The sequence below is a fragment of the Notamacropus eugenii genome, chromosome 1 (genome assembly GCF_028372415.1).
Source record: "Notamacropus eugenii isolate mMacEug1 chromosome 1, mMacEug1.pri_v2, whole genome shotgun sequence".
NCBI classification, from domain to species: domain Eukaryota; kingdom Metazoa; phylum Chordata; class Mammalia; order Diprotodontia; family Macropodidae; genus Notamacropus; species Notamacropus eugenii.
In genome coordinates this window covers 300,268,917-300,294,809 of record NC_092872.1, presented here as the reverse complement: position 1 = coordinate 300,294,809, position 25,893 = coordinate 300,268,917, and the positions used below count along the sequence as shown (strand labels likewise).

Genomic DNA, 25,893 nt, shown 5'->3' with positions numbered 1-25,893 from the left:
TTGAGAGTTTGGGGCTCTAATATCCTATTCTTAAATACTTTCCTCAAAAGTCATTGTTCAAAGTGACAGGATTTGCAGCAACTTAAGTGACACTACTAAGTTCTGTTAAGATAACAGATTTCATTAAGACACTGCTTTTAAAGATTTTTTAAAATAAAGATTTTTTTGAAAGATCACTATATCTTTGGATTACCATTTTACATTGGTTTTTGCTTGTAATTGCAAAAGATTACATTCCATCAGTTTTCTAATTATTTTGATACTAAACATTAATTTGGACATATGAAAAATCTAGTATCACTGAAACCTCAGTAAATAAAATTTACATATTCAAATCCTCTCATATGATTACTGAACAGGAATAATAGGAAAAAGGATTTTTCATACATAAAGGTGAAGAGTCACCCAACACTCCCACTGGTGATTAATACTGACAATTCCCACTTTAACACTAATATTTTAAAGTCCTTAAAAATTACAATGTGCTTTCTGAGGCATAGAATGTCTGCCTTTTTCTTCTGTCCGAAAGCCTCAGCTAACAAGTCACTTAAGTCTAGCGATTACAGTTGTAAACAGAAATATAAGCACCTTAGCAACAAATTCAACACAAAAAAAATAAAAATATTTATAATAGAAACAATTGTTAAATGCACAGCAAAAGTACCCTGCACAACCTATTAATACCCAACGTAGAAGGCTCATTTTTCGTGTACTCCTTTTGGAAAATAAAGCTCATGTAATTGATATTCAAAATATTTACCCAACTTAAGTAAAACTACTGTTAGTAGAAAGTTAATGATTTTTTTTTCCCTAAGTAACTCTTTGATTCATTTAAGAAAGAGTAGAAGTGGGAAGGGGTCAGGGCATTTTCCTACCTGGCAAAATTTCCAGATCACATAAAAGAACACATCTGCATTTAAAAGAAAAATGCAAACACAACTTAACCATGTTTTATTTGACTGCATCTTGTTTAGACAGCTTGCACATTTCAAACTTCATTATAATCCCTTTCTCCAAAGGATAAGGAACAGAAGAAAATAATGCAGCATTATCATCAAACAGCAGTTCAATATTTTTGAAATACACGTGATATTTTATAGATACCCAACTCATATCCAACTCCAATGTAATTTATGGTTATGTTTTTACAAACCTGACAGCCCATTATAGCACTCGATTTTAGTGATGTCATGGTACACTGAAAAATAATTTTGATGCACTATGCCAATTAGATTATGTCTCCACTCCTGGAAAATGAGGAATTTCATGATTTGGGGGCACTGTAATACACATATCCAGACTTATACATGTCAGCCATCCAGGATACAGTGAGAAGTAAAGTTAAAGCCTAAGTGAAAAACACAAACTCCTTTGTGTATACCTGTCAAGCAAATGGGGAGATTGTTGGGGAGAAAAAAGGGGAGGGAAATCCTTAAAATCAAATCCCAAAAAGTTAATCTGTTGTTGCTAGCTTTAACCTGAAATACTGTGGCAATGTCTTCTGAATTCTGAATTCTGAATTTTCTGAATTATGAGTATTCTGATCTTAAAACAAGGAGAATTACAATTAGATCAAACATCAACCACGAAGAGTACGTACCCATTTAAGCTTCTTTAATGCTAATATGTACAGCTTCTTTATAGCCTGTAATAAAACTATGTTAGGCTGTGGAAACTGTCAAATTGTCAATCTTTAATAGGTAGCACTGTTTTAAAAGAAAGTTGTACCCATTTTGCTCAGTGTTAGCTGATTTTCAATGTCATTTATAAATACAAACTGAATGCTATTATAATTAAATTCAAATGAAAGTCCGACACCTCAAAATAATGGATATCCAATATTGCAAAATTGGAGGAAAACCCTATTTTTAAAAATGCATTTTAAATGCCAAAATGATTTGAACTGAATAGGGTTTTAATTTTGATAGTGGGTTGTTATGGTTCTATACTTTCAATTGGGCAAAATAATTTGTGTGCAGGTAAAAAAATATAACAAGTATGCATGGAATATGTTGAATAATTGTGTAACCATGTGACTTTTGAACTCAGTCATATAATTAAGGCTTTGTCTACATAATGCCAAAACAACCAAATGATTCACTCAGTTCAGCGAAACTGGTCAAACTGAAAGAAAAAAGGTGTACATCCATTATTTCAATGGTCTGACAAGTTAAAATTCTAGTCTGATTGGTGTATACAAACATCTTGCCTTCTTTACAACTATGCATGACAGTAGTCTAATCACACTGAATATTCATTAGCTTAAAGCAAGCATTCACCTCCAAACCATCAATTAAAAAAAAAATTAGTGAACTAATGCTTCAGGACTTTTTTGCAATCAGTCTGTTGTTTCAGTTCAACTTTCCTTTATAGTTAAAACACATGAAGTACCACTAAGATTGGTACTATTCTTATTAAATGCCAAGGCCTGAATGAAAACTGACTGCTTATCCTTAAAATATGGTCTGTTCTAAAGGTTGTCATCTTCACAGTGCTATGTGGGTTCATCTGCACCAATCCTATTTTTCATTGTACTTACTGTTTGTATATAAAGCCTTCAAAAGTGGCACCAGAGTAATAGGATTGGGCACCTTTAATAATAAAATCTCTTTAAAACTAAGGCAAATGATCCCACCAGCAGAATTAAAAATAATTTTTTTTCACCATACATACAAACTGAAAATTTTATTTGAAAAGTGCTTGTTCACTTCAAATACACTCTACTGAGCAAAAAGTAACTTTCCTTTAAAAAAAATTTTTCCTGAAAGTGGAACTTTTTCAAATATTAATGGAGGTAGGGTTTTTTTAATGTACAGTAATTATAGTGATTAAAAAAATTAAATTAAAACCAATTTCTAACAGTATAGGTATAGTAAGGCAAATCTGAATTCTGAGAAAAAGTATGCTTTCTATAGAACATTCTTCATAGTGAGTGCATCCCTTTCCATGGATACTAAGGTTTTCCAGTTATAGGAATAAACCAATATTGGTTTACTGCTAAAACTGAAAAACAATAAATTTATTTTAACAAGCTGCTGTATCATGCCAATTGACAAGTTAGCAAAATACAACGTGGCCAGTGATGATCAGTGGATCACATGGTGATCAATCACCATGATTGATGGGATTTTTTTGTGCCAAAACCCACATAACTCATTCAAAATGAGTTTATTTTTAGGAGGGAAAAAAAAAAAAAGATAGATCCTCCCCAAGAACTTGCTCACACAGTTGAGAGGAAAAAAAAAAGCAGCTGAAATAGATAAAATACACCTTGAAATTTATTTCCAAGACCAAGTGAAAATTAAAGCATTTTTAGAACACCGAAGCAATCTCAATCCAAATCAAGTGAAAAAAGTTCCAACTGCTTTATAAATGCTGTTTTTCACAGCTCATAGCAATAATTTTGATTAAATAAAATCATACCAATTTACATTAATTTTCTATTCCTTTCCAAAAATTCCTATCAAAAAGAAAAAGTGCATCCAAACCCAGCAATTTACTGGAGCCTTCAAGTTCCCAACCCTGTTACCCTCACCCCCTTTTAGTAATTACTCAAGAAATTTCCAAACAGCTTCTATTTTTTTTGTTGTATAAGAATAGCTCTGTCTCTTGCCTGGGAAAAGTATCCAAATTATAAAATCTGAAATAATTTATTATCAAATTCAGAATTTAAATAGCAGTTTCTTGCAAAGACATTTTAAAAGGAAAAAAAAGAAAGCATGCACTAAAAAATTAGAGATGAAGACAAATATACTTATTTATACAGGCACTGGGAGACGCAATTTAATTGTTACTGTTACTCATTGTAACACACACCCCACCCTACAATACACTTTTTTCATTCACTAATCACTGAGGTACCAATATTCAAAAATGGAAAATTCAATATTGAAAAATAAAACCTAAAATTGAAGCTTTCCCTCCCCCCAGAAAACTATGGCAAGTTTTGTATGAAATGTTAGTATACTTAGAGAATTTTACAATCTAAATTGGCTTTTTTCAGGAACAAAAATTATGTTCCACATACAGGTTCTGTGATAAAATGTTCACTGGGTATATAACGTTGTCAGTAGACTTGCAAATGAACAAACAAATCTTGGCTAGCAACTGGCACATCTCGCTGGTACCAAAAGAACTCTTGAAGTTTGAAACAATCTTTTAATTCAGAACAAATGTGCCATGCCATAGTGCAACAAATATGTGCGACACTCAATGAGACACTGACAGGTAAGAGCTGCATGGAAATTATGAAATCCACCTGCAAAGCAATTCTGTACAAATTGCATTGCATGCAAAGGCCGACTGTGCGCTGCTGGAAGTTGTTCCTTCATGTAATAGTTTCTTTTAACGCAGCCATAGTTTAAGACGCAGTGCATCAACTCCATTTAAATAGTATCTGAACAGCCTTTTATCTCGCACAAAACCAAGATTTTCATAAAGTTTCAAAGCAGATTTATTTGTTATTTCGGTTTCCAAGACAACCTTCAAAGAAATGAGAAAAAGATTTATTAGTTGTTTCACAAAGTAACATGATGTGAAAACTTAACTGTCTGACTTGAACAAATCTAACCACACTTGCACAAAACAGTTATTCAATATTAATGATCTGAATGTATATAACAGTCAATGCAGTTTACACATTTTTCTTTCATTAAAAACTATCAGAAAGCAAAACAGTTCACAAAAAAGGAGAAAGAAAATGTAAGGAGTTATTCTTAACACTGTACTTTAGTTAATTTTACTTATTTCCTCTAACAAAATATAATTTTTCCCAAAGGCTAACAGATGTGCCTGGAAAATAAACATATCAAAATTTAACAGAAAGGGAGCACAAGATTTCTACCCTGAGCAGCTGAATTGTCCATTACAGTTTTCTTGTGCTTTTTTTAATGAATTTTGTCTTATTATAAAAAGTAAATTCAAATTCAATATAAATTCATAAGTAATGCTTCAATTCAATTCCTTTTGTCAGTGCAAAGGAATCAACTAAAAACTTCAAAATGAAGTATATAAAGTTCTATCCAATATACTCCATAAAACATTGAGCTATGATACGACCAGTAGAAACACAGCAGCAGTCACTGAAGAACTATCCTTTAAGAGAATATTAACACATATCAAATAATATCCAGCCTAGCATCTATTTATTTGGGGGGAATAAACAGCACCTTTAACTTATCTAAATTAATCATTAAATCTGAAGCAAAATGTTGGCTGAATAACATCCTAATATACCAACAATGGGAGACACCTTTTTCAAGAAAACCTAAGAAAACCTTTTGCTTTATTGTGTCAATGTTTTTATACTTTTCACCATCAGTATATGCAGCATAGAAAGAGATGATTTATAACTTAATAATGACTTGTGAAGTCATGATTACTAATCACTCAGAAAGAAAAAAGTATTTGTCTAGCTGGCATGGGGAAAAGCTTTATAGGTTTTAACAATCATCTTTATTGACCACTAGTTCATTCATTTCCAAGTCCTGAAATAGTCAAAGCAATGTGAAAGCCACTATCTGTTTGTGCTCCTACTAGGTTCTATTTTTATGTTAGATAATAATCTTATTTTTGTACCTGTGAAAAGGAGTTTATAAAAGAGCTAGTATGGCAAAATCCAAAGTTATGAAGAGTGTGTTTCTTGTTTATCACTGTCACTAATCAGTTTTGTGCTCTGGGGCAGATTCATTGCCCTCAGCTATAGAACTTAGTTTCCTATCTATTGAGAGGGTCTGGATTAGATGGTATCTAAACCTTCCAGTTTAAAAGTCTCACTAAGGAAAATGTGAAAAATTAAAAGCACAGGAAGATCAACTAATTACTCCCATTCATGACAGTAAAGCCCATGTTTTAGTACTGAGATTTTAGTACTGAGCATAGTCTTGCATTGTACAAATGATTAATCAGTGCCTATTGATAAGTCAACGTGTTCTTAAGAATATAATTTTTTAAAGTTTCAAGCACTTCACATGTGCTAACTTAATTTGTTAAATTTAAAGCAATATAAAATCTGGATTTGATTTTCAGTTCTATCACTATTTCTGTGACCTTGGAAAAGTCATTTACTACCACCTCCTGCCCCCTACCTCAGGATGTCAGTTTCCTTAGTTATAAAAACAATGGGTTGAATTAGAAGGCCTACATGGTCCCTTCCCACTCTTAATCCAAATATACGATCCTGAGTACTTTTATTCAGTGTCAAAACCAAAGAAAAATATCTTACAATGAATTTATGTTTATCTTTTTAAATATCTGACAATTTTCTTGGGAAAAAATCCCCCAAACCTCAAGTAGTACTAGTAGTAGTAGCAGCAGCCATTTCTCTCTCTAGTTTTCATGACTCTTTCTCCTGGTTCTCCTACTATTCTGATTACTCTCTCCAGTCTCTGCTGGACTATAACATAGAGCACACCTTCACACAGTAGCATGCCCCCAAATTCTGCCTCTTCTCTTTTCTCTCTCAAGAATCTCATCAACTCCTATAGGTTTGATTACTACGCAGATGACTTAAAGAAACCTCTATACTTTGAAGTTCTCCCCAAGTTTCAGGCCTCCTCTTACCAACTTCCTATTGGACATTTCAAACTGCATATCCCAGAGACATCTCAAATTCAGCATGTCCAAACAGAATTCATTCCATTCTCCCCCAAACGCACCCCCCACTTCCAAGAATCCCCATTTTTGATGAAGGCACAACATTTTTCAGTCTCCCAGGTTCATAACCTGAGCATTATCCTCTCACTGTCCCTCACCCCAAATTTCTAATCATTTGTCAAACACTACAACTACCTCCATTAACAACTCTCAGGTCTGACCCCTTTTCTTTACTCATACAATGAACCACTTTATTTCAGAGTCCTCATCATCTCTGGCCTAGATTATTGCAACAACCTCATAATTGGTCTTCCTACCTCAAGGTTGTCCTCCACACAACTGACAAAAGTAAATTTACTGAAGTACAGTCCTGACCATGTGACTTCTTTATTCAATAAACTTCAATGACTCTCTAGTCCCTAAGATCAAATATAAGCTCCTATGTTTAGCTTTCAAAGTCCTTCATAACCTGGTCCCAACCTATCTTTCTAACCCTACTATACATCCCCCTCCCATGCTCTGCAATCCAGCTAAACTGGCTTCTCTGTTTCTTACACATGGCACTCTATCTCCCATCTCTATGCCTTTGCACTAGTCATTCCCCACGCCTGGAATGCACTTCCTCCTCACTTCTCTCTCACAAAAATTACATCTGTTAAGACACTTTCAAGAACTACTTTCTAACCTCAAGGCTTTCCTGATCCCCGCAGCAACTACAGCTCTCTCTGTGTGATGTATTTAACAGTGTTATGTTTATTCTCTACATATTTAATCTGCATAATCTACACACACACACACACACACACATACACCTCCCCTGTTAGAATTTAAGTTTCTTGAGAGTAGGAATTACTTCACTCTATTTGTATCCTCAGCACCTATTACTGCCTGGCACATAGTAAGCATTTAATAAATACGGATTAAAAACTACTTTTTGGAGTTCTGATAATAGGGATATAATTCAATTTCCATCAATCTGAACTGCACTCCCCATTAGAAGACTGGGCAAATCCTTCACTGGAATTCTGTCATATGGTCATTATTAAGAGTACCAAATCAAAACAACTAAGAAAATGCTAAAATTGCAGTTCTTAAGAGAATTGATTAAACAAACAAAAATAAAAATCTCAGTTTTGGGGAAAAATGCCTTAGAAGTCCTTAAGGAACCCATATGAATGTCAGTGAAGCTCTCTGACTGAAACCTGACAGCATTTCATTAATGCTTTACAATTTATCTACAATACATAATACTCATTTGAAGCTACTAAAAATTGCATAAATACAAGCTAATTTGGCACAGTCTCCAAAAGGTCTTCTCCCTATAACCCTGGTGAGCCATCTATTCTGAGTGCTGGAATTCAGATTTGTTGGCATCCAAATAGATTACTGAAATAAAGTATAGTCCCCTGGTTCTAAATAAGTCATGTAACTGACTTCAACAAAATATAGTTTCCTAAGACACACAGTGAATTTACCAAAGAACATCATTAATTTCATGCACTAAAGAAAACAAAGCAATAAAATATTTGTAAAACACTAATTAACAATGACTAATAAAAATTACTGAAATCCACATAAACATATTAAGAAGGTCATGGTTTCACAAAACTGCTACATTTTTAGGGTCCACGTTACAAGATTTCTTTTTATTGCTTAGAATCAAAATATAAAAGGAAGGCATCACAAGTTGGGACACCAAAAATATTCTACATGACAAGAAAATAAAGGCTTTGGGGCTTTTTAATTCAAAAGTATTACAAAATCATGCAATATATAACTTAAAATTCATTAGAAATTATAATTTTCTGTGTTGTCATAGATATGTAGGTTTAGATGATGAAAATAATCTGAATGTATTTTATTTCTTTGAAAAATTTTCAATTTCAAAACATTTTAGAACTTTAACCTCTCATGGAAAATAACTATACAGGATATCCTAAAAATCTTAGTGTAGTTTTAAGTTTTTATATCCTAAAACTGCACTAAAACTTCTGGGACACCTTAGCAAATAATAATAACAGATTTCACTTGGATAACACTTCAAGAGTAACCTTCCATCCTGGATATCTGAAGTCTCTACTCAATCTTCCCCAAATACAAAAGTGCAGTGCACAGGCCTGGTACAGGGCTACAATTATCATCCAAGGACCTGCCTAGTGAAATGCAGAGGTTAGTTAATAAGCGAGTGGGGGCAATGGTGATGGGAGGGGGGAGGTTGAAGTCACAGAAATTCATGTTTCTACACAAGGCATGAAAAGATGGTGATCTTCATTGGTGTAGAGTATATACTCCAATAAAATGACCAATTCTTGAAATTAAATAGGTTTACAACGCATTAAAAAAAAATTCTCTCATCTTATTCTCCTAATAGCTTGAAGTAGATACTGTAAGTGTTCACTTCATCCATTAGGAAACTAAGGATCAAAGAGGTTAAATGAGAGGTGGTATGGTATGATGGGAGCCAGTAGACTACGGTTTAAATTTAAGCTCTGCCACTTCCCACCTTGGACAAATCAAGTTAGTTGACTATCAATTTTCCTCACCAATAAAATAGTATGATGAACTGAGGACCTCTGAGGCCCAAGTCTATATTTCTATGTCCTGTCCAAGATCATGTATCTAAGTGAGGAGACGGAGATTTAAAACCAAGTTTTCTGACTCCATGTTCAGTGCCCTTTCCAATATACTCCTCCATCTTCTAAAAATGCATATGTATTAAGAACTTTGCCATTTGAAAAATACTTGTTTGTTAAGTTGGTCAATCACCTTTTAAGCTTTCCAGTCCTTTCTAGGAAGTTTAGGGACAAGAACATGTAAAAGCATATGGCACATGAAGGTGGTAACATTTTGTTTTGTTTTGCACTACCAAAGAAGAACTCTTTCATTATAGTGCAATCTCCTCAAATCCTTCCCTTGAGGTAATAGAAGTTTTAATCTGATACCTGAGAAGTAGGGACACATTCTTATTAGTCACAACCAGAGCATATTGTTTCATGGCCAATTCCAAGCCAAAGCTTCACACAACTAATTCATTTCCTATTTATGAAGCCATAGAACCCCTTGTTTTAAGGCCAATTTTTCTTTTTTTACATTGTAACTTTCTGTTCATTTATATTCATTTTATATTCATATGTATATGCTGTAGTAATGTATGGTCACATTTCATTTTTTTAATGTAAGATCACAACATCTTTTGGAAGAAAGTCATTGGTGTCTTTGACTTGGGTTACTGCTGATCTTGCCTTAAAATCACAAGTGATAATCTTTCATAGCTTAATTTACTACATCACTATTTATCAGTGGATACCATGAGTAATGCTGATTAATTTTTTAGAACAAATAAAAAATATAAATAAATGGTATGCTACTGATGCCATTTAATGGTGGTTATATGTTAAAAGTCTAAATAGAGATAAAGGTCAAATGTAATTATGTTTAAAAGTATACAGATACAGAAGTCTGTTCTTACAAAAACACAAGCCTACCCTTTTAAGCATACAAAAAAAATTCAAATACTTCTACAATATAACAGGAATAGTTACAGAGTTCTACAGCAGCAAATCAAATTTTCATTTCCCAAATGAATCAATATTGCTATTGCATGCATAATTTTAATAGAAATTAGTTAAGCCAATCTAAAATTTATTTAAAAGGATTTTTTCTCTTAATTTCTTTTGTTTGGCTGGCCATGAGATGGTCATCGTAGGTAAATGTTGAGTATATTTGGCTACAGGAACCAAAAGGTCTAAAGTGACTGTGTACATGTGGGTAAAAAAAAAAAAAGGCAGGGAGGAATTGAGACTGTTTGACCAGTTTGATTTACAATGCTGAAAATTTTCTAGCGAAATCAAAGTGTCTATGGATTCATATTCCTTAACTCTTTGTGTAAAGTTCAACCAAGCTAATAAAGACAAAAATTTACATTATCTATAGTCAATCATCCAACTTGATTAGGAAGCAGCTTTTATTAAATTCTTGGAGATCAAAACTTTCAAGGTCTTTCCTGGACCACATATTCTTATATGTAATTTTGTTTCTGTCAAAAGTAATTTGAGTAGCTAATTCTTCTGTAAATGCAACAACTTTTTACCTTGTCTACATTGTAATCTTCCAAATTTTTCCCTTCAAATGGAAGCTTGCCCTTGGCATTTTTAATCTACTCTGAGGTGATCGGAAGCAACTTACATATGACACGTAATAACTTCTTGTGAATGAACAAATCAACTTCCCAGATTTCCAATAGCCCTTGAGAAAAGTCTACATATGTAAATGACAAAGAATAAGACCTTTCTAAATATATATGAAAGGTATAGAAAAAAAATCATTGTACTAAGGACTTTTTAAATCTATGACCTTGGACAAACTACTTAACTACCAAGTCTTGGTTCCTCATATGTAAAATAAAAGGATTGGGCAAATTTAGCAGTGTCCCCTTTCAGCATAAAAAGTTCTACAATTAATAATTAGTAAGGAAGAAAAAGAAGTCCAAACTGGAAGGCTATTCATATCTTTAAAAAAAAAAAAAAGCCAATTCACAGAACTAGGCATTAAGATTCCTTGAAAAAGTTATATTCTCTAATTAACAGGTTCTTCTGTACCATAATCTCACTAAAGAACCATTCACCTCACTTTATTTGCATATGTAATTTAGATCTCTAAACTGTAGCTGCAGAAGTACTCTTTTCTTTTATGGCTATTCCATAGTGACTATATCATAAGTTTATGAACACTGGGGTGCAAGTTTCATCAATTTTCATAGGATTAATGCTTTATAGGACTATTTTTTACAGAGTTACACTCAAATGCTTCACATCTAATAGTTATGATTATATTCAGGACCTCTACAATCTGGAACACAAGCCTATGTCTCACAGAGGTTCTCAAAGTAGGTGATACCATTCCCTTGGGGGCATTGGAACACTGGGGCACTGAAACAATCCAGGGGAGCGGTAGCAGTCTGGGGTGCAATTGGGGAGCACTGAATAAAAATAAGGGAGCAGTGGAAGCATAAGAAAAAAAGAATAAAATTTTGAAAAACTGTGTGTACATGTTTCATTCATTGCGTAATACAGTTAGAGTAGTAGTGATTACATTATTTTCCAAATAAGCACACAAAAAGTAAATTATAAATGATCAGTGGTCAAGTATGCTGACAGGTCTTAATAAGCCAGTGTTGGCAGGTGAGCAAGGATGTTGCACATTATTGGGAAGTCCAGCATGCAACAGCAGGAATATGTGCATGTAATGACTTATTTATAATACAATAGTATATGATTACATGATGCAACACTGTGTCATCAAAATTTCAATGCAGTAAAAACACCACAAATTTTCAATAAATTATTAAATTTAAGATATGTCATTCCAAAAAAACTTTTTTTTGAAATGACACAAATTAAAAAAAAAAACAAAACATTTATAAGGCTAAAGAAAGCAGATTTCCAGGGTGGCACTGAGTAATTTTTTTTTTAAAGAGGGTGGTGGGCCAAATAAGTTTGGGAACCTTTGCTCTACAAATAAGTTCCCTATTGTGTTTAGGCTGTTAAAGGGTCTGACTACAACAAAGCAACTTGTTTTTGCATACTTAAAATCTTCCTCACATTTTTTCTTATAGGCTAAATCCCTAAAATTTCACAACTTCTCAAACCTTCTTACCAATAAAGTGAGATATATTAGAATTCCACTCAGAAACCAAATGCGATTAAAGCCATATGCTGAGACTCCTTATGAGTAAGTCCACAAATTCACCTCAAATTTGTACCTTCCTTCACTTGGAATTTTTAAAAATTGCCATCTTTAAGTCCTTAGATGAAATGGGGAAAGTCCTATAAGAAGGGAATAAAAAGCACAATAGCTCTATCCCTTTAAATAATTCATTTTACCATGGGAAAACTGTCCAAATCAGAAAAAAAATCACTTAAACTTTAAAAAGAGTCTGTCTATAACAGTGAACATTCTATGGAGTTTTTCCACGTTTCAACCACAAAGTATTAATGATTGTTGGCTTAACAGCAATAGAAAAATAAACCACTGATGATGAATAGACTTTCTGATGTAACACAATACAAACAGAAGATATAACATTCATCTGAAATCATATTTTCCAACTAAACTTTTCAAAACATTCAAAGAAAAACTGCTTATGCATTAACCATATGAATCAAAGCCAGGGAAAAAAGAAAGCAATCCTTAAGAGTAGGGTAGTTATAAAAGTCACTAAGATCATATTCCTTATTTTCTAGGTGGTCCCTGGAAATTACCTCTCTTCCCTATCAGGAGATTAGAGTATATTCTACCATTCAAAAGTTTTCTCCAACTTGTTCGTTATATATAGATACAGAAATTGACTTATTTTCCTAGTAGAGTGATGAAGCCAGCAAGATTGTAATGCAAAACCAGAGCTTCCTGCTTATTAATGTTCTCCAGTTTTTGCCTGAAAATTTCAGTTGCCAGTAATAATTTGTCTTTACTGAGCTTATTAAAAATTTCACAATTTTTCAAATTGTGCAGTCAACTGTTAAAAATTCCTATATGTGAATATGTGAATTATTTACTTAAGTTTTATCCACAGATAATTTTAAATCCCAGAATGTTTTTTTTTTCCTATTATACAGCATGGTTTTTGGAGGCCTCCTCAAAAATCTAATTTTCAGTAGTAACTTACACAAACTACATAACCAGGAAGATAAACCTACTACTGGGGAAAAAATTACCTATTATTTTATAAACTGGCTTGCAAATGTAAGGAAAAGTGAAGAAATAGTTATTCAAACTAAAGGTTCCCTTCATTTATGATCTGTCTTCTTCAGAAAACTACTACCTCAATCTGACTTCACTATTCCCCTTTGAAACTCCTTCTACATTCTTAGGATCTTAAAGATGTAGAACTACAAAGGACCTTAGAAATCACCTTCATTTTAGATATAATCCAATCAATCTGAGACCTAAGGAGGTAAAGTGACTCATTCAATGATATGCAAGTGGTAATTAAGAAAGCAGATATGAGAACCCAACTGAGTCTTCTGCCTCCAAATTCAGTTCTCTTTCCACTGTGTTTCATTACCAGAAGTAGCAATATAGTCATGAGAGTTAGAAGATTGCTTTTATTTCAGTGCTACTTAACTAGTTACATGATCTTGATGAGACATTTAACTTGAGTCTCTGCATCATCTACAAAATGAGGATAATAACACCTGCCCTTAAAGGTTTGTTATAAAGATCAAAAGAGTTAACAAACATGAAAGTACTTTGTAAACTTATATTTTATACACAAATACTTCTTCAGACTACTGACTCACTGCCATCTCCTGCCATGTAGTTTCATAGTAACACTACAGTATAACAGTGGTAAAAATCAATATTATCAATAACCATTTATTAAATGCCCACTATGTGGCAAGAGATTAAGTGCTGAAGATAAAAAAATGCACTCAGGTAAAAATGCAGAGAGCTATTTAGGTGTTTTCCAGTTTTTGTAGGTTTTGCATTAAGTTTTTCAAGTCTGAGTAGCTTTGTCTCTGGGGTAGGCAGTTTTCCCCACTGTAAAAAAAATGATTTAAAGAGAAATTAAAGATTGTATATGTAATTAAATTAGGATAATAAAAATAGTTGCAATTTATATAGCTCCTTAAAGTTGGCAAAGCACTTTACATACATTATTTCACTTAGAAATTCAATATAAACTACCTTGGTTGAAGTGATATTTTTCCATGAAAAGTGAGAATGAGGTAGTAATTTTCTCAGAAAGATACATAGGATTATTATTACACACAATTATTAAGAAACCAATTTTTAAAATGTTTATTGAAAATACCTACATCAAATCTCACTTAAAAGTTTCACTTATGTTTTCATTAACATTTCAATGTATAAACTATTTCTTAATTTTTCCAAATATGCAATAAATTAAAATTATTTAAATCTCTCAGGAAACTAGGCTATTAAACGTTCATAGGGACTTACCTCATCACAGTCTCCTTCAACCATGGCATAAATAGCTTTCTTAACCAAGTTAGTACCTAGAATATAGATTTCAGTGTTATCGAAATAAAAATGTAGGCATTTCTTTAAAAGTCTGAGTTACAGAATTCAGAACACAGAAACACAAAATACCAAGGTCTATATTGAAGACAGTCTCAGAAACTACCTTATTAGTTGGCAGTAGGTATATGTAATATTAAAGTGTACAGACCTTAGACCAAGTATACAGCTATATCAGGAAATTTCTACTATGTGAAACACTGTATAAGCCATAGGTAGCTAGACACTAAGTTAAGCAGACAGTCTCCAACCAGCAACCCCAAAAGATTGCAAACATTCTGGTTTATAAGTTCATGATACCTATGAACTGTTACAAGAAGTCTTCCAGCCAGTTTTCCAGATAAGAAACAGTTTTGACTTTATGATTGTCTTTGGAAAGACAGAAGAAGCACAAAAGAAAAATAAGAATATAACTGATTTACTGGAGATGGAAGCAGGGCCTAAAATAGACTCCCATTCCGTTGTTTCAGTCATGTCTAACTCTTCATGACCCTATTTGGGGTTTTCTTGGCAAAGATACTGAAGTGGTTTGCCATTCTCTTCTCCAGCCCATTTCACAGATGAAGAAACTGAGGCAAATAGGGTTAGCTGACTTGCCCAGGGTCATACAGCTAGTAAGTGTCTGAGGCTGCATTTGAACTTCAGCTTCCAGGCCTGGCACTCTATCCACTATGCCACTTACCTGGTTCACTGGACCTTAAATTCTACAAACCACTGGGTCTCATGAACACTAAGCTACCTAGGACAAATCTGTGAGGTGGGTCTAGGATTACTGATATCCTGATAATGAAAGTTTCAAAGAGTCTTAAGTTTAAAATATCTTTATAATAATTATCTCACATTACAAAATTTAAAACAATATTTATTCCAAACTAAACTGGTTTACATACCATTTTACATTCTTTAACTCTAGCAAAGAAGATTCTTCCTTCTTAAATTTTTCTCTACCCTCCTCCCACTTGTTCAAAATCAACACACCTTACCCAAGGCACTGGGTTAACTAGTCATGGGGTCCTTCTCTTTCAACCTTCTGCCAATTAACCTTCCACTCTCCTTCATCTCTCTCCCCAAGAAAAAACATCTAGAATTTCCAAGACATATCCTTAAGGTTCCCCCACTCCACATCTGTCGTCTTGCAGAGCTGAAATCACTTCTCATACCACTTGGATGTAGTTGATAACTTGGAGTTACCAACTACAATCCTCTTGGCAAGATCAGGCCTTATCATCTGTCCTAAAACTGAATCCTAAGGTGCTTCAGATTTTATGACCTGTCCTGCTGCTATACACTCTAAACACCCAGGCCCTGCCATGTGATCTGCAAATTCATCCTAAAGACTCTTGGGCATTGTCATCTGTCCTGCTGTTATAACCCTCAGGACTTCTGGGCCTTCCTATCCATTCTGAAGCTGAACCACCCTATAAGTGTTGTCTCCTCTAATTTGAGGAAGAGCTTCTTGAGAAAAGGTTTTGTCTTGTTTTTCTACTTGTGTCTTTCCCCTCTCTACCTCCATAGTACCTGGCACTTAGCAAGCACTTTAAAAATGTCTTTTCATTCATTCTTTAAATAAACTTCATAAAAGATCAATCATGTTACTATATAAAGTACAGAGGAAACCTTATTATGCTACCTGTTAATTGGTGAAATTACTCGTTTACTAAAACAGCTGCATGTAATTTTTTCCTATTATATCAGTGACTTATCTGTATCTTTTTTAACAAGAAAAAAACAAAATTTACATTTAAACAAAAATTTACATTTATGTTCAGTTGTATTAATAGGTTTCAAAGGAATTTTCTGGAATTTTTCTGAAAAAATGTATCAAAGGTATAAAGATTAAACAGTGTCAAAAAAGGGCCGTAATATCAAAATGGACCATAAAGGTTTTACAAAAGACCTATTACTTAATTAGCTTCTTGGACCTCCTCAAATGATACCAGTTCTTTTTTTAAACTAGTTCTTCTTAAGTACACAGTAAGTAGAAATCTTTGTCTACAAAAGAAGCTCCAAATCATAAAATTTTAACTGTCTTTATAATTTTCTGGTCTACCCCCAGTTAAATTTACAATCATGTTGAATTTTCAAGCTGGTTTGCAAACTTAGCTCAGAAACTGGTTAAGAAAACCAAAATTCCCCTATATTCAACTCCCCAAGGCCAAGCTCAGGTCTTCCAATAAGGCTTCACCCCAACCAGTAGGGACATTTTCCCGTTTCTAACTCTCTCAGGCCACTTTATAGCATCTTCTCCATTGGCTTAACTAGTCAAAAGCTTAAAATTAATATGTACATTTAACCTCTTCCCCCCTTCCCAGAAAAAAAAAATATTAAGATAGGGATGTTATTTTTTTTTATATCCCCAATGACTTAGAAATAGTAGACATGGGTTTGTTGAATTAAGCTTCAGAGAAGTTCACTCCCTAATTACTCCTGCTTCAGTAGTCAAACCATCTCCAATATGCTCAGATAACTCTTGCCTATTAATTCCTCTATCACAAAAAAACTAAACTAATAACCCAGTTAAAGTTGTATGGATATGTTTTTGACAGTCACAAAAAAGACAAGTTTGAGATTGTAAAATGTATCAATTTTTATTTCTTCTCCACCTTTTTGGGTCTTTCTTCTAATTGCTAGTGATTAATTGGCACTGATGACACCCAAACAAAAATTTTATCCAGATCTGAAGTACACTTAATTAAGTAAATTAAAGTTCCCTTAAGGACAAGTACAAGATACAATCACAACTTTGAGAAATCTGTAACGTATTAGAAACAAAAACATCTTAAATATGTTCCAAAGGTATTTATAAGTGGAAAAGCTCTCCAGAGGCTTAAAAGAGAATTTCTTCATAGACCTTCTTTCAAGTTCCAACCTGAGGTGACAGTTCCTACATGAAGCCTTCCCTGATCTTCCCCAGCTGACAGTAATCTTTCCCTCCACATTCATCTTAACACTTTCCCTGGCCCTCTCCTTTTGCTTCTAGCACCCTCTCCTCCTTATATCCATGGTTTTCTGTGTATGTTCTCCCCCTTCCCCCAATTAAAACTGCGAGATCCTCTGGAATAGTAACTATCATGTTTATGTATCCCAAGCACCTGACACAGGGTCTTGCATATCATAGGTGTTTAAAAATATGTATGAATTGAAACTGAAAAGCACAAAAGGAGAAAAAATTCAAAATTACTTTAATTGTTCTAAGTAAAATTTTAGTTTCAAAAAGAGAGCCTTTAAGTATTATGAATGGGCACCAGGTCCATTAGCTTATTTTCCCCAATTTCATAGGCTCATTTCTATATGCCACTTTCATTTTTATTGGCTTTTATTTCAAAACTTAAAAATACCCAATCACTGCTTTAACTGCATGAATAAAAAATTTTTTCTTACCAATGCCATTTCTCCTGTATTTGGAATCCACTGCTAACATGGCTATATAACCTCTGCGGAACATCTTTTTGTGCATATCCAACTTGCAAACGATGGCACCTACACACTCCTCCCCTACCACGGCCTTAAAAATAAATGAACAATTATGAAGTATATGTTCTCATCAGATTTAATACATTTCTACAATGAAATAGCTCCAAACTTTTCAAAGCTATTTATTAGGTAAGAACCTCAAGACAGCAAAAAATAGACTAACCAAATCAGAATCTCCTTAACAATTATAACCTAGGAACTCCCTGGGACATGCACTTCTTATTATGTTACTATACTTATTGATAATAGTCTGAAAAACAGGTCAACTAGCACATCTTGCACAATGTAGGTATTGAGTAACTACTGATTTGACAACATAATGAATAGGAATTATAATTTTTTGCATGAACCATGATAAGCAAATATCACTGTCTTTTGGGGAAAGAGATTGAACACATGTAGAAAAAAGAAAAATCATTGATTTAGGACAGGCTTACTTCTAATATTCTATGTTACTCTTTATTACAGTATATCTCAATATTGAATTTCTTTGACGGGTTTGCTAGAAAGAGTAGACATAATCATATTGGAATAAAAGTACACACAGCATATTACTTTGACCATAGGTCTTTAAAAATATATTGTTTTGAGTCATGTCATTCACTTTTTTAGAAAATAGATTTACCTTTACTAGTAGCCTTTACTACACAGAAAGGAGGACACGTATTTTGAATCCCAAAAGAATTTTAGTTATTTAAGTGCCAAAAAGACCACATGGAAGGCAAAGGCAGTCCTAATTCACAGGCTTTGAGGAGAACGTTATACAGTGAAGATGTTCAAGTATAAATTTCAATACCAGAGGAATATAAAATTTTAAGATTTTTAAGCTTATTAGTTTTTCCAGAACTTTGCAAAAAAAAAAAAAATAGATGCTTATTAGCTGCCGATTTCACAAGCACCCTAATTAATAGTACTGAGGAGATGTTTCACAAAATTCCAGTCACAAAAAGTTCGAGTCTTCTAACAAATTTCATCATAGCAGTGTCTCCACCCATCCATGGACTTGCATGGATGAGCTGTGATCCGCAGCACTGGGAAAAACATTCAAATGTTTATAGATACTTGGGAATACTGGAGCATCTTAATATAATTAAATATTTATGATACAACATTTATAGCACTATATGTCTCAGGTAAAAAAAATTCAGTTTCGCACCTAAGAATGAACTTTCCAAGAAGGAACTAGATTCCCCCTAGCCCCCCTCCCCCCAAGTAATAGAATCAAGTTTAAAGAGAAAACAAATTACTGAAATGACATAAAATCTTTCATTTTGCTCTTAAGATAGAAAAAGTTCAAATTGTAGTAAAACACAAAACACCATGACTTAAAAAATATTTTGGAACCTGATTTTAAAAGTTCTATCTTGAAAGGTAGTATGATAGATAGTGATTTGATTTTTAAACTGGATAGTGTTTGCTATCCAGTTCACATCCTAACTGTCAACTATTAGTATGACCTCAGAAAAGTCACTTAACTTCCTGGATTTAGTTTACTCAAATACCAAATGAGGGGGTTAGACTAGAGGATCTATCCCTAAGTCAATGACCCTACAAACTTTTTTTAAAAGGTACTTCATAGAAAACAAATGACTGAAGTATTGTTTCAGAATATGTTTTATCTTAAATTCCATGTCAGTTAAATATATTTGATTATCTCATAAAACATAACAAATTAATTCAATTGCTATCATAGTTCCCCAAAACTATTTGGTATTAACAAAACTCTGAAATTTTTATTCGTGCTTTCCTAATTCAAAACAAATCAATTTGATTCATTTTGACTTTTTTTAAAACAAAATTCTTTCTCTACTAAGATTCAAGGGTTAGTTTCATTCCAGGGCAAACTGTATACTAAACATGGATCCTGTGGGAAAAAAAATAGAGAATTTTAATTATGACAGGATCTTCCCCAGAAGAATGTAAGCACTTTTGAGGGCAAGAATTCTTTCTTTCTTTCTTTGTATTTCTAGTGCCTAGCACATAACTAAGAGCTTAACAAATGTTTGTCGAATGCAATTCCTATAATCATGATGAAAAAATCACATACAAATCATATCTTATATGGTAAAGTAAATGGCATATTTATAACTTGACCTGAATAAAAATACAATTACACAAAGTAGTATGACTGAAATTGTCATTCATTTTAAAAGTTATATAATTTAAAGAAAAATAGTTTTTAGATAAAAAAGGAGAAATAAAAGCAATACTAAAAAACAATCTGAATGAAAAAACCTACTTATTAGGAAAACTAATGATGCTAACCCATGTAAATTGAAATATCACAAAAAAAAAACCAAAAAAAACCACTAGCAAGACAGACATATCATTTTCTAGAGTTGTAACTTTCAAACGGGAAAATATCCATATAATTTACTTTAATTATCTAGAAAATTAAGACAAATCTCTATTAGCAGGAACTTCTGGAATGAACCCAGTTTCTATGAATAAAAATCTTAGGAAATCTGTATCTTTCTAAGACTCGAAACTGTGAAATTATCCAACTGAGAGTATTAAAGTCATCAAAAACACTAAGTCTAATACAGCTTACTATAAACAATTAATAACAACTAATTAACAATTAACTAACAGACTGACTTCTGACTGACTTCATTTCGTTCATCTCTGGACTCTTAGCCAAATAGAAATAAGCACACAAAATTAATACTTGTATTATCATCTATAAGAACAAAACCCAATTTTTTACAAAAAGGCTTAAGACGTAACATAAATGAAAAATTTCTTAGTAAAATATTAGTAACAAGTAAAAACCTTTTGGCTCAAAACTTAAAGAAAAGCTAAGTATATGTCATTTTAAAATTTTGGAATAAATTATTGGATTGTTAAAATTGTATCTGAAGAATTTTGACTTCATTTTCCAAGGAAAAAATTATTTCAAAGTAAAAAGTTTTAAACATGCACTCTCAATCTATTAATACTCAATATTTTTCTAAGCAAAGGAAATTATCCATCAAATGCTACAAAATCACAAAGAATATAAATTGTGCAAATATGGATTTGTTCACAAATCCAGGGAAAGACCAATTGAAGCTCTGGATCATGAATGTTTAAGACAAATAAAGTGCTACTTTATACATCTTATATATATATATATATATATATATATATATATATATATATATATATATATATATATACACTTACAGAACTCATTACCAAAGAGATGATACATATTAGAAACAACTGTTTCAAAAAAAATTTAGATAAATTCAAGGATGGTGATAAAAAGAAATATGTAACACCATTTTGTCAATGCATATTATTTTTATGGTACCTGCCATTTTCATGTTATCTTTATTTAATCCATTAGAGGTTAAGGATATCTTGAGAACTCACTAAAGTTTTTAAGTTGTCAGGGTAGCCAAACATACAATTTTACAAAATACCTTTGGTTGTTCAAGACATGAACTAGAATCAATTTCACTTATGTTCATAAGATCACAGGCATTAGGAAGAGGCAGTATCACACAGTGGGGAAAGGGCTAGCCCTACAGTCAGGAAAACCTAGGTTCAAGACCTGCCTGTGACTCATAATAGTTGTGTGACCATGGGGAAATGGCTTAGCATTTCAGTGTGTCACATGCAGGAGATGTTCCAAGGGGAGATATTCTGGTATGAAGCCAAATTACCTCTAGTATAGTACCAAAATTAAAAGAAAAAAACACACAACTCCAAAGAACATTAGTGATTGTATTGTCCAACCTTTTCATTTTATCAAAGAGGGAAACTAAAGCACAGAGAGGCTAAGTGACTTACTAAAGGTGGCACAAATGATAATAGGTCCCATATTTCAACCAAGGTCCTGTGACTGATAAACTAAAGATTGTATTAAAAGAAGAAAAATAGAGATAGGAGGAGCTTTGAGGTTAGTCTCCAGGGGTGGGGAACCTGTGGCCTCAAGGCTACGTGCAGCCTTTTGACTTTTGACTAAATCCAAATTTCATCTGATTTGTTCTGTGAAGTCTGGATTCAGTCAGTCACTTGAGGATAGAGGGTCACATGTGGCCCTGAAGCCAAAGGTAACCCACCAAACAATAGGTTGGCTGAAGAAATGAGGGACGGCATGATAGCTGTCCTCTTGTTGGGAAGATTCCTATACAGGTACCACTTGGATGAGATAGATTTTTAACTGTCCTTCAACAAGAAGATTCAGTGATTCAACATCTGGTATTCTTTTTAATCTACCATTTGCCTATTCTTGAATCTAAATTTTCATTATGAAATACAGTATCAGTCTGATAGTCAAAAGTTTTGGGTTGCCACTATAAGATCTTAGTCAAGCTGCAAATTCCACGAACTTCAATTTCTTCATTTATGGATAAATGAATAGGTTAATCTAGATAATCTCAAAAGTCTCTAGTAACTCCAGAGCTCCATAACTATGCAAAAATTTGCATTTGTTTGTAACAGCTCTGGTTCTAAATGGAAAATCTAAATTTTAAAAACTCCCAGGAAAGGAACAACAAGTTCTAACTGGACTCTAATCTTCAATGTCTAAAGATTTAGATATGCAAGCACAAATCTTGCCTAGAGAAATCCTGAGTTTTGGATATTAAGCCTCAGTACCTAAAAATTAGCAGGAAAATTAAAGTCTTTATAAAAATCAGGAACTATGTCATCTCACTACCAGAAAACTTCTACAGAATTGACAGTACAGCCCTATGAAACGAGAGAACAAACACAAACTGATAGGTGTCCAAAAACTGAATTAACAGATAAAGTTTAATGTATTTCCATTAAAAATCTAGCTCACCACAAGAAATGTAGTTATTTCTTTTGCTTATCTTGCAATTTAATCAGTGTTTTTTTATAGGAATAACAAAAAGGCAACTGACATAACCATCAGCTATTCCTAACAGAACTAGAAAAATGTATTTTAAGTATTTAAAATACAGAATGAAATGACTATTTCTTAAAAAGTAATTCCCTCTCTACTTATCAATTTGGAATCCTACAAAAGCCCAAAGAAACCCATTTCAACAAAAAGTAAAAGAATCCACTACCAATCCTAAGTCTACATAAGGATAGCCTGAAAAAGGGTACTATTAGTCACATTTATCGAGTCCTTTTCTCAGACTTTTCTCAGACACATCAGTGAAAAATACTTTGCGGTCTGATCACCTGTAATGAAAGCAATTAGCTTGTCAATGAATAGAAAATGGTTTGGATAATATGTAAAAGTTACTGTTACTACATTAAACTGAACAAAATACCATGCTAATGGAGCAGCTAGTTAGTTGCCCCTTTCAAAATCATAAAATAGTTCTAAGAATTTGGGGGATACCACTTCCTTTTATTGATTTTAAGGGGTAAACCAAATAATTTATTTGTATTTACACAATAAAACTCATGTATGTTCACTTGTAATCAAGCTTACTTAATAAGTTCTTCTGCTACCAGTGGAACTTCTTTTATAAAAACTAAAAACTTGCTAGGTGAATGCATTAAATCTCTCTTTATATATATAGATATATAGATATACAGATATCTGATTTGTTCTGTGAAGTCTGGATTCAGTCAGTCCCTTGAGGACCTAGAGCATCATGATATATATATATATATATATATATATATATATATATATATATATATAGAGAGAGAGAGAGAGAGAGAGAGAGAGAGAGAGAGAGAGAGAGAGAGAGAGATGGAGAGAGGGAGAGAGGGAGAGAGGGAGAGAGACAGAGAGACAGAGAGACAGAGACAGAGAGACAGAGAGCTCTCACTAATTAGAAAATTTTGCTAACTTAAAATACAGCAGTCATCTTTACTAGAGGTACACGGCACACAAAAGCTCTTATTTTTTGGTGTCTGCCCATTCTCAACTTAAAAAAATAAAATCAATAACAATTTCTACATCTTACACAAGTGCATCTCCTCGGATTTCAAGCTCTAAGCTAAAGTGTTAGCAGCACACCAAAAACCAGGCCAGGTATAGTTAATTGTCCTAAAGTTAAAAAAACAAACAAACAAAAAAACTACGATTACAGCCTGTGTTTGTAAGATTTAATGCTTCAATTTAGTCACATCATTATAGAAAATCATGCTCCTCAAAACATGTTTTTGACTACTCTATTAGCACTACAAAATTTTTTTGAATGCATTTCTCCACTGAAAGGTTAATATAGCCTGTATTTGGGTAGAATTATGCTCAAAGTTAATAACTGCAAAATGTTTTGAAGATGAACAGATCTCCTCAAGACTTGGTTGAAACACAATTACTACTGATGATACATGACACAGAACCCCCAAACCCTACTCATTAAGCTTCCATTACATCAATAGCTGACCTTATCCATGATTTCTTACCTTCAAAAGTTTAAAAAAAAACCCCTCAAATAATTGTGTGTATTACAGTTACTTTACACCACATTCTGTACTACGAAAAGCAGGGGTTTAGGAATGTGTCGGCTGCCACACATTCCCATCCCCGCACGGTCTGGATCCTCTGAGGAGTCACCCCGTTTTTCTCCTTCCACCCACTTACCAAGAAGCATAGCTGTGGCCAGTTGTGGATAAAATATCTATAGGTATAAATGGAGTAGGGTTCAGACAGATCTTTGGTGATCAGTCTCATGATATCGGGCATTTGCAGCTCGGACTCATATCGGACATATCGTATCGTCCGATCCTCCTCAGGTTCTGCCTCCCTGTCAGAGGAGGTGGTTAGGCTGCAGACAGCTGTCAGGGACGAGGAGAGCAGTAGCAGCGATTCATCTTCCTCCTCCTCCGGCTCAGTCCCTCCAGCCAGTCCGTTGCGGGCCGCCGCCAGGCCGCTCGCTGCTGCTGCTGCTGCTACAGCCGCCGCCGGGGCTGCGGGGTTTGGGGGCGCAGTTCTGGCATTATTGGGGAGAGTGTGAGGGGGTCTCTCACCGGGGGGCTGCCCAGCTCTTTTGGTTGCAGTGGCGGGGCCCGAGGTGCTGTCAGAGGCGCCCACGATCTTGCTCTTAATGGAGGAGGCTGCCCGAAGGTGTCTCAACTCGGGGCTGATCAGCCCGTTGAGCTGCTGCTGCTGCAGCTGCTGCTGCTGCGCTGGCGGCGGAGGCAGCGACGCCGGCGGTGTCTGCGGGCCATGGAGACGCTGATGCCCCTTGGAGGCAGCCGCCTCGCCGGCCGGGCTCCTGCCCCTGCCCCTGCCCCCGCCCCCTCCTCGGTGCTCCTCGTCGTCCTCTTCGTCCTCGCTGCAGCAGACCGGGGCGGCCCCCGCGGGGAAGGGGCAGCGGGGCTCGGCCGCTGCCGGTGGCGGTGGCGGCGGAGGGAGGAGGCTGCTAGGCCCGGGCGGTATCTCCGCCATCCTAGAAGCGACACACACCGAGAAAGGAGCCCATGAGTCCGGGCCGAGGGTGCGAGCGTAACCGGGGAGAGGGGCGGGGAACAAAGCCGGACACCGTCCCCCCCGGAGCAGCTGCCCCCCAGACCCTTTATTCTGACCCCCCGCCTCGCCTTTTACAGCGCCGCCCAGCTGCCCGGCGGCACCCTCCGCCGCCTCCTCCCCCAGCGCCCAGGCCGGGCCGCCGGGCCTGCCGCCCGCCTCCCCTGCGCCTCCTCGCCACTAACCCCACACCAGTGCCCGCCGCCGCTCCTCCTCCTCTGCCTCCTCCCTCTCCTCCTCCGCTGCCGCCGCCTCCTCCTCCTCCTCCTCCTCCTCCTCGGCCGCGCCGCAGCCGCCGCCGCCGCCGCCACCTCCTCCGGCTCGGCCACCACTGCCGCTGCTGCCGCCGCCGACTTTTTTCACTCAGCCTCCCCTGCCGTAAAGCGCCGTCGCTG

The 25,893-nt window shown here is 34.9% G+C and overlaps 1 protein-coding gene across 5 annotated transcripts in view; it reads right to left on the bottom strand.

Moving 5' to 3' along the window:
- Positions 1–915: 915 nt before the first annotated feature.
- Positions 916–25,893, bottom strand: part of NAA30 (N-alpha-acetyltransferase 30, NatC catalytic subunit) — a 46,823-nt gene continuing 21,845 nt past the window's right edge. For 2 of the 5 annotated variants that reach the window (XM_072629309.1, XM_072629308.1), the window contains 5 exons: positions 25,684–25,871; positions 24,614–25,421; positions 18,016–18,139; positions 14,557–14,612; positions 13,678–14,133 (listed from right to left, as the gene is read on the bottom strand). In XM_072629309.1, coding sequence (XP_072485410.1) covers positions 13,972–14,133; positions 14,557–14,612; positions 18,016–18,139; positions 24,614–25,420 — 1,149 coding nt within the window. In that variant the 5' untranslated portion in view covers position 25,421; positions 25,684–25,871 and the 3' untranslated portion in view covers positions 13,678–13,971. Of the gene's footprint in view, positions 4,483–13,677; positions 14,134–14,556; positions 14,613–18,015; positions 18,140–24,613; positions 25,520–25,683; positions 25,872–25,893 lie in introns of those variants that run through there. The other 3 variants (XM_072629313.1, XM_072629310.1, XM_072629312.1) reach the window with 3 other exon arrangements.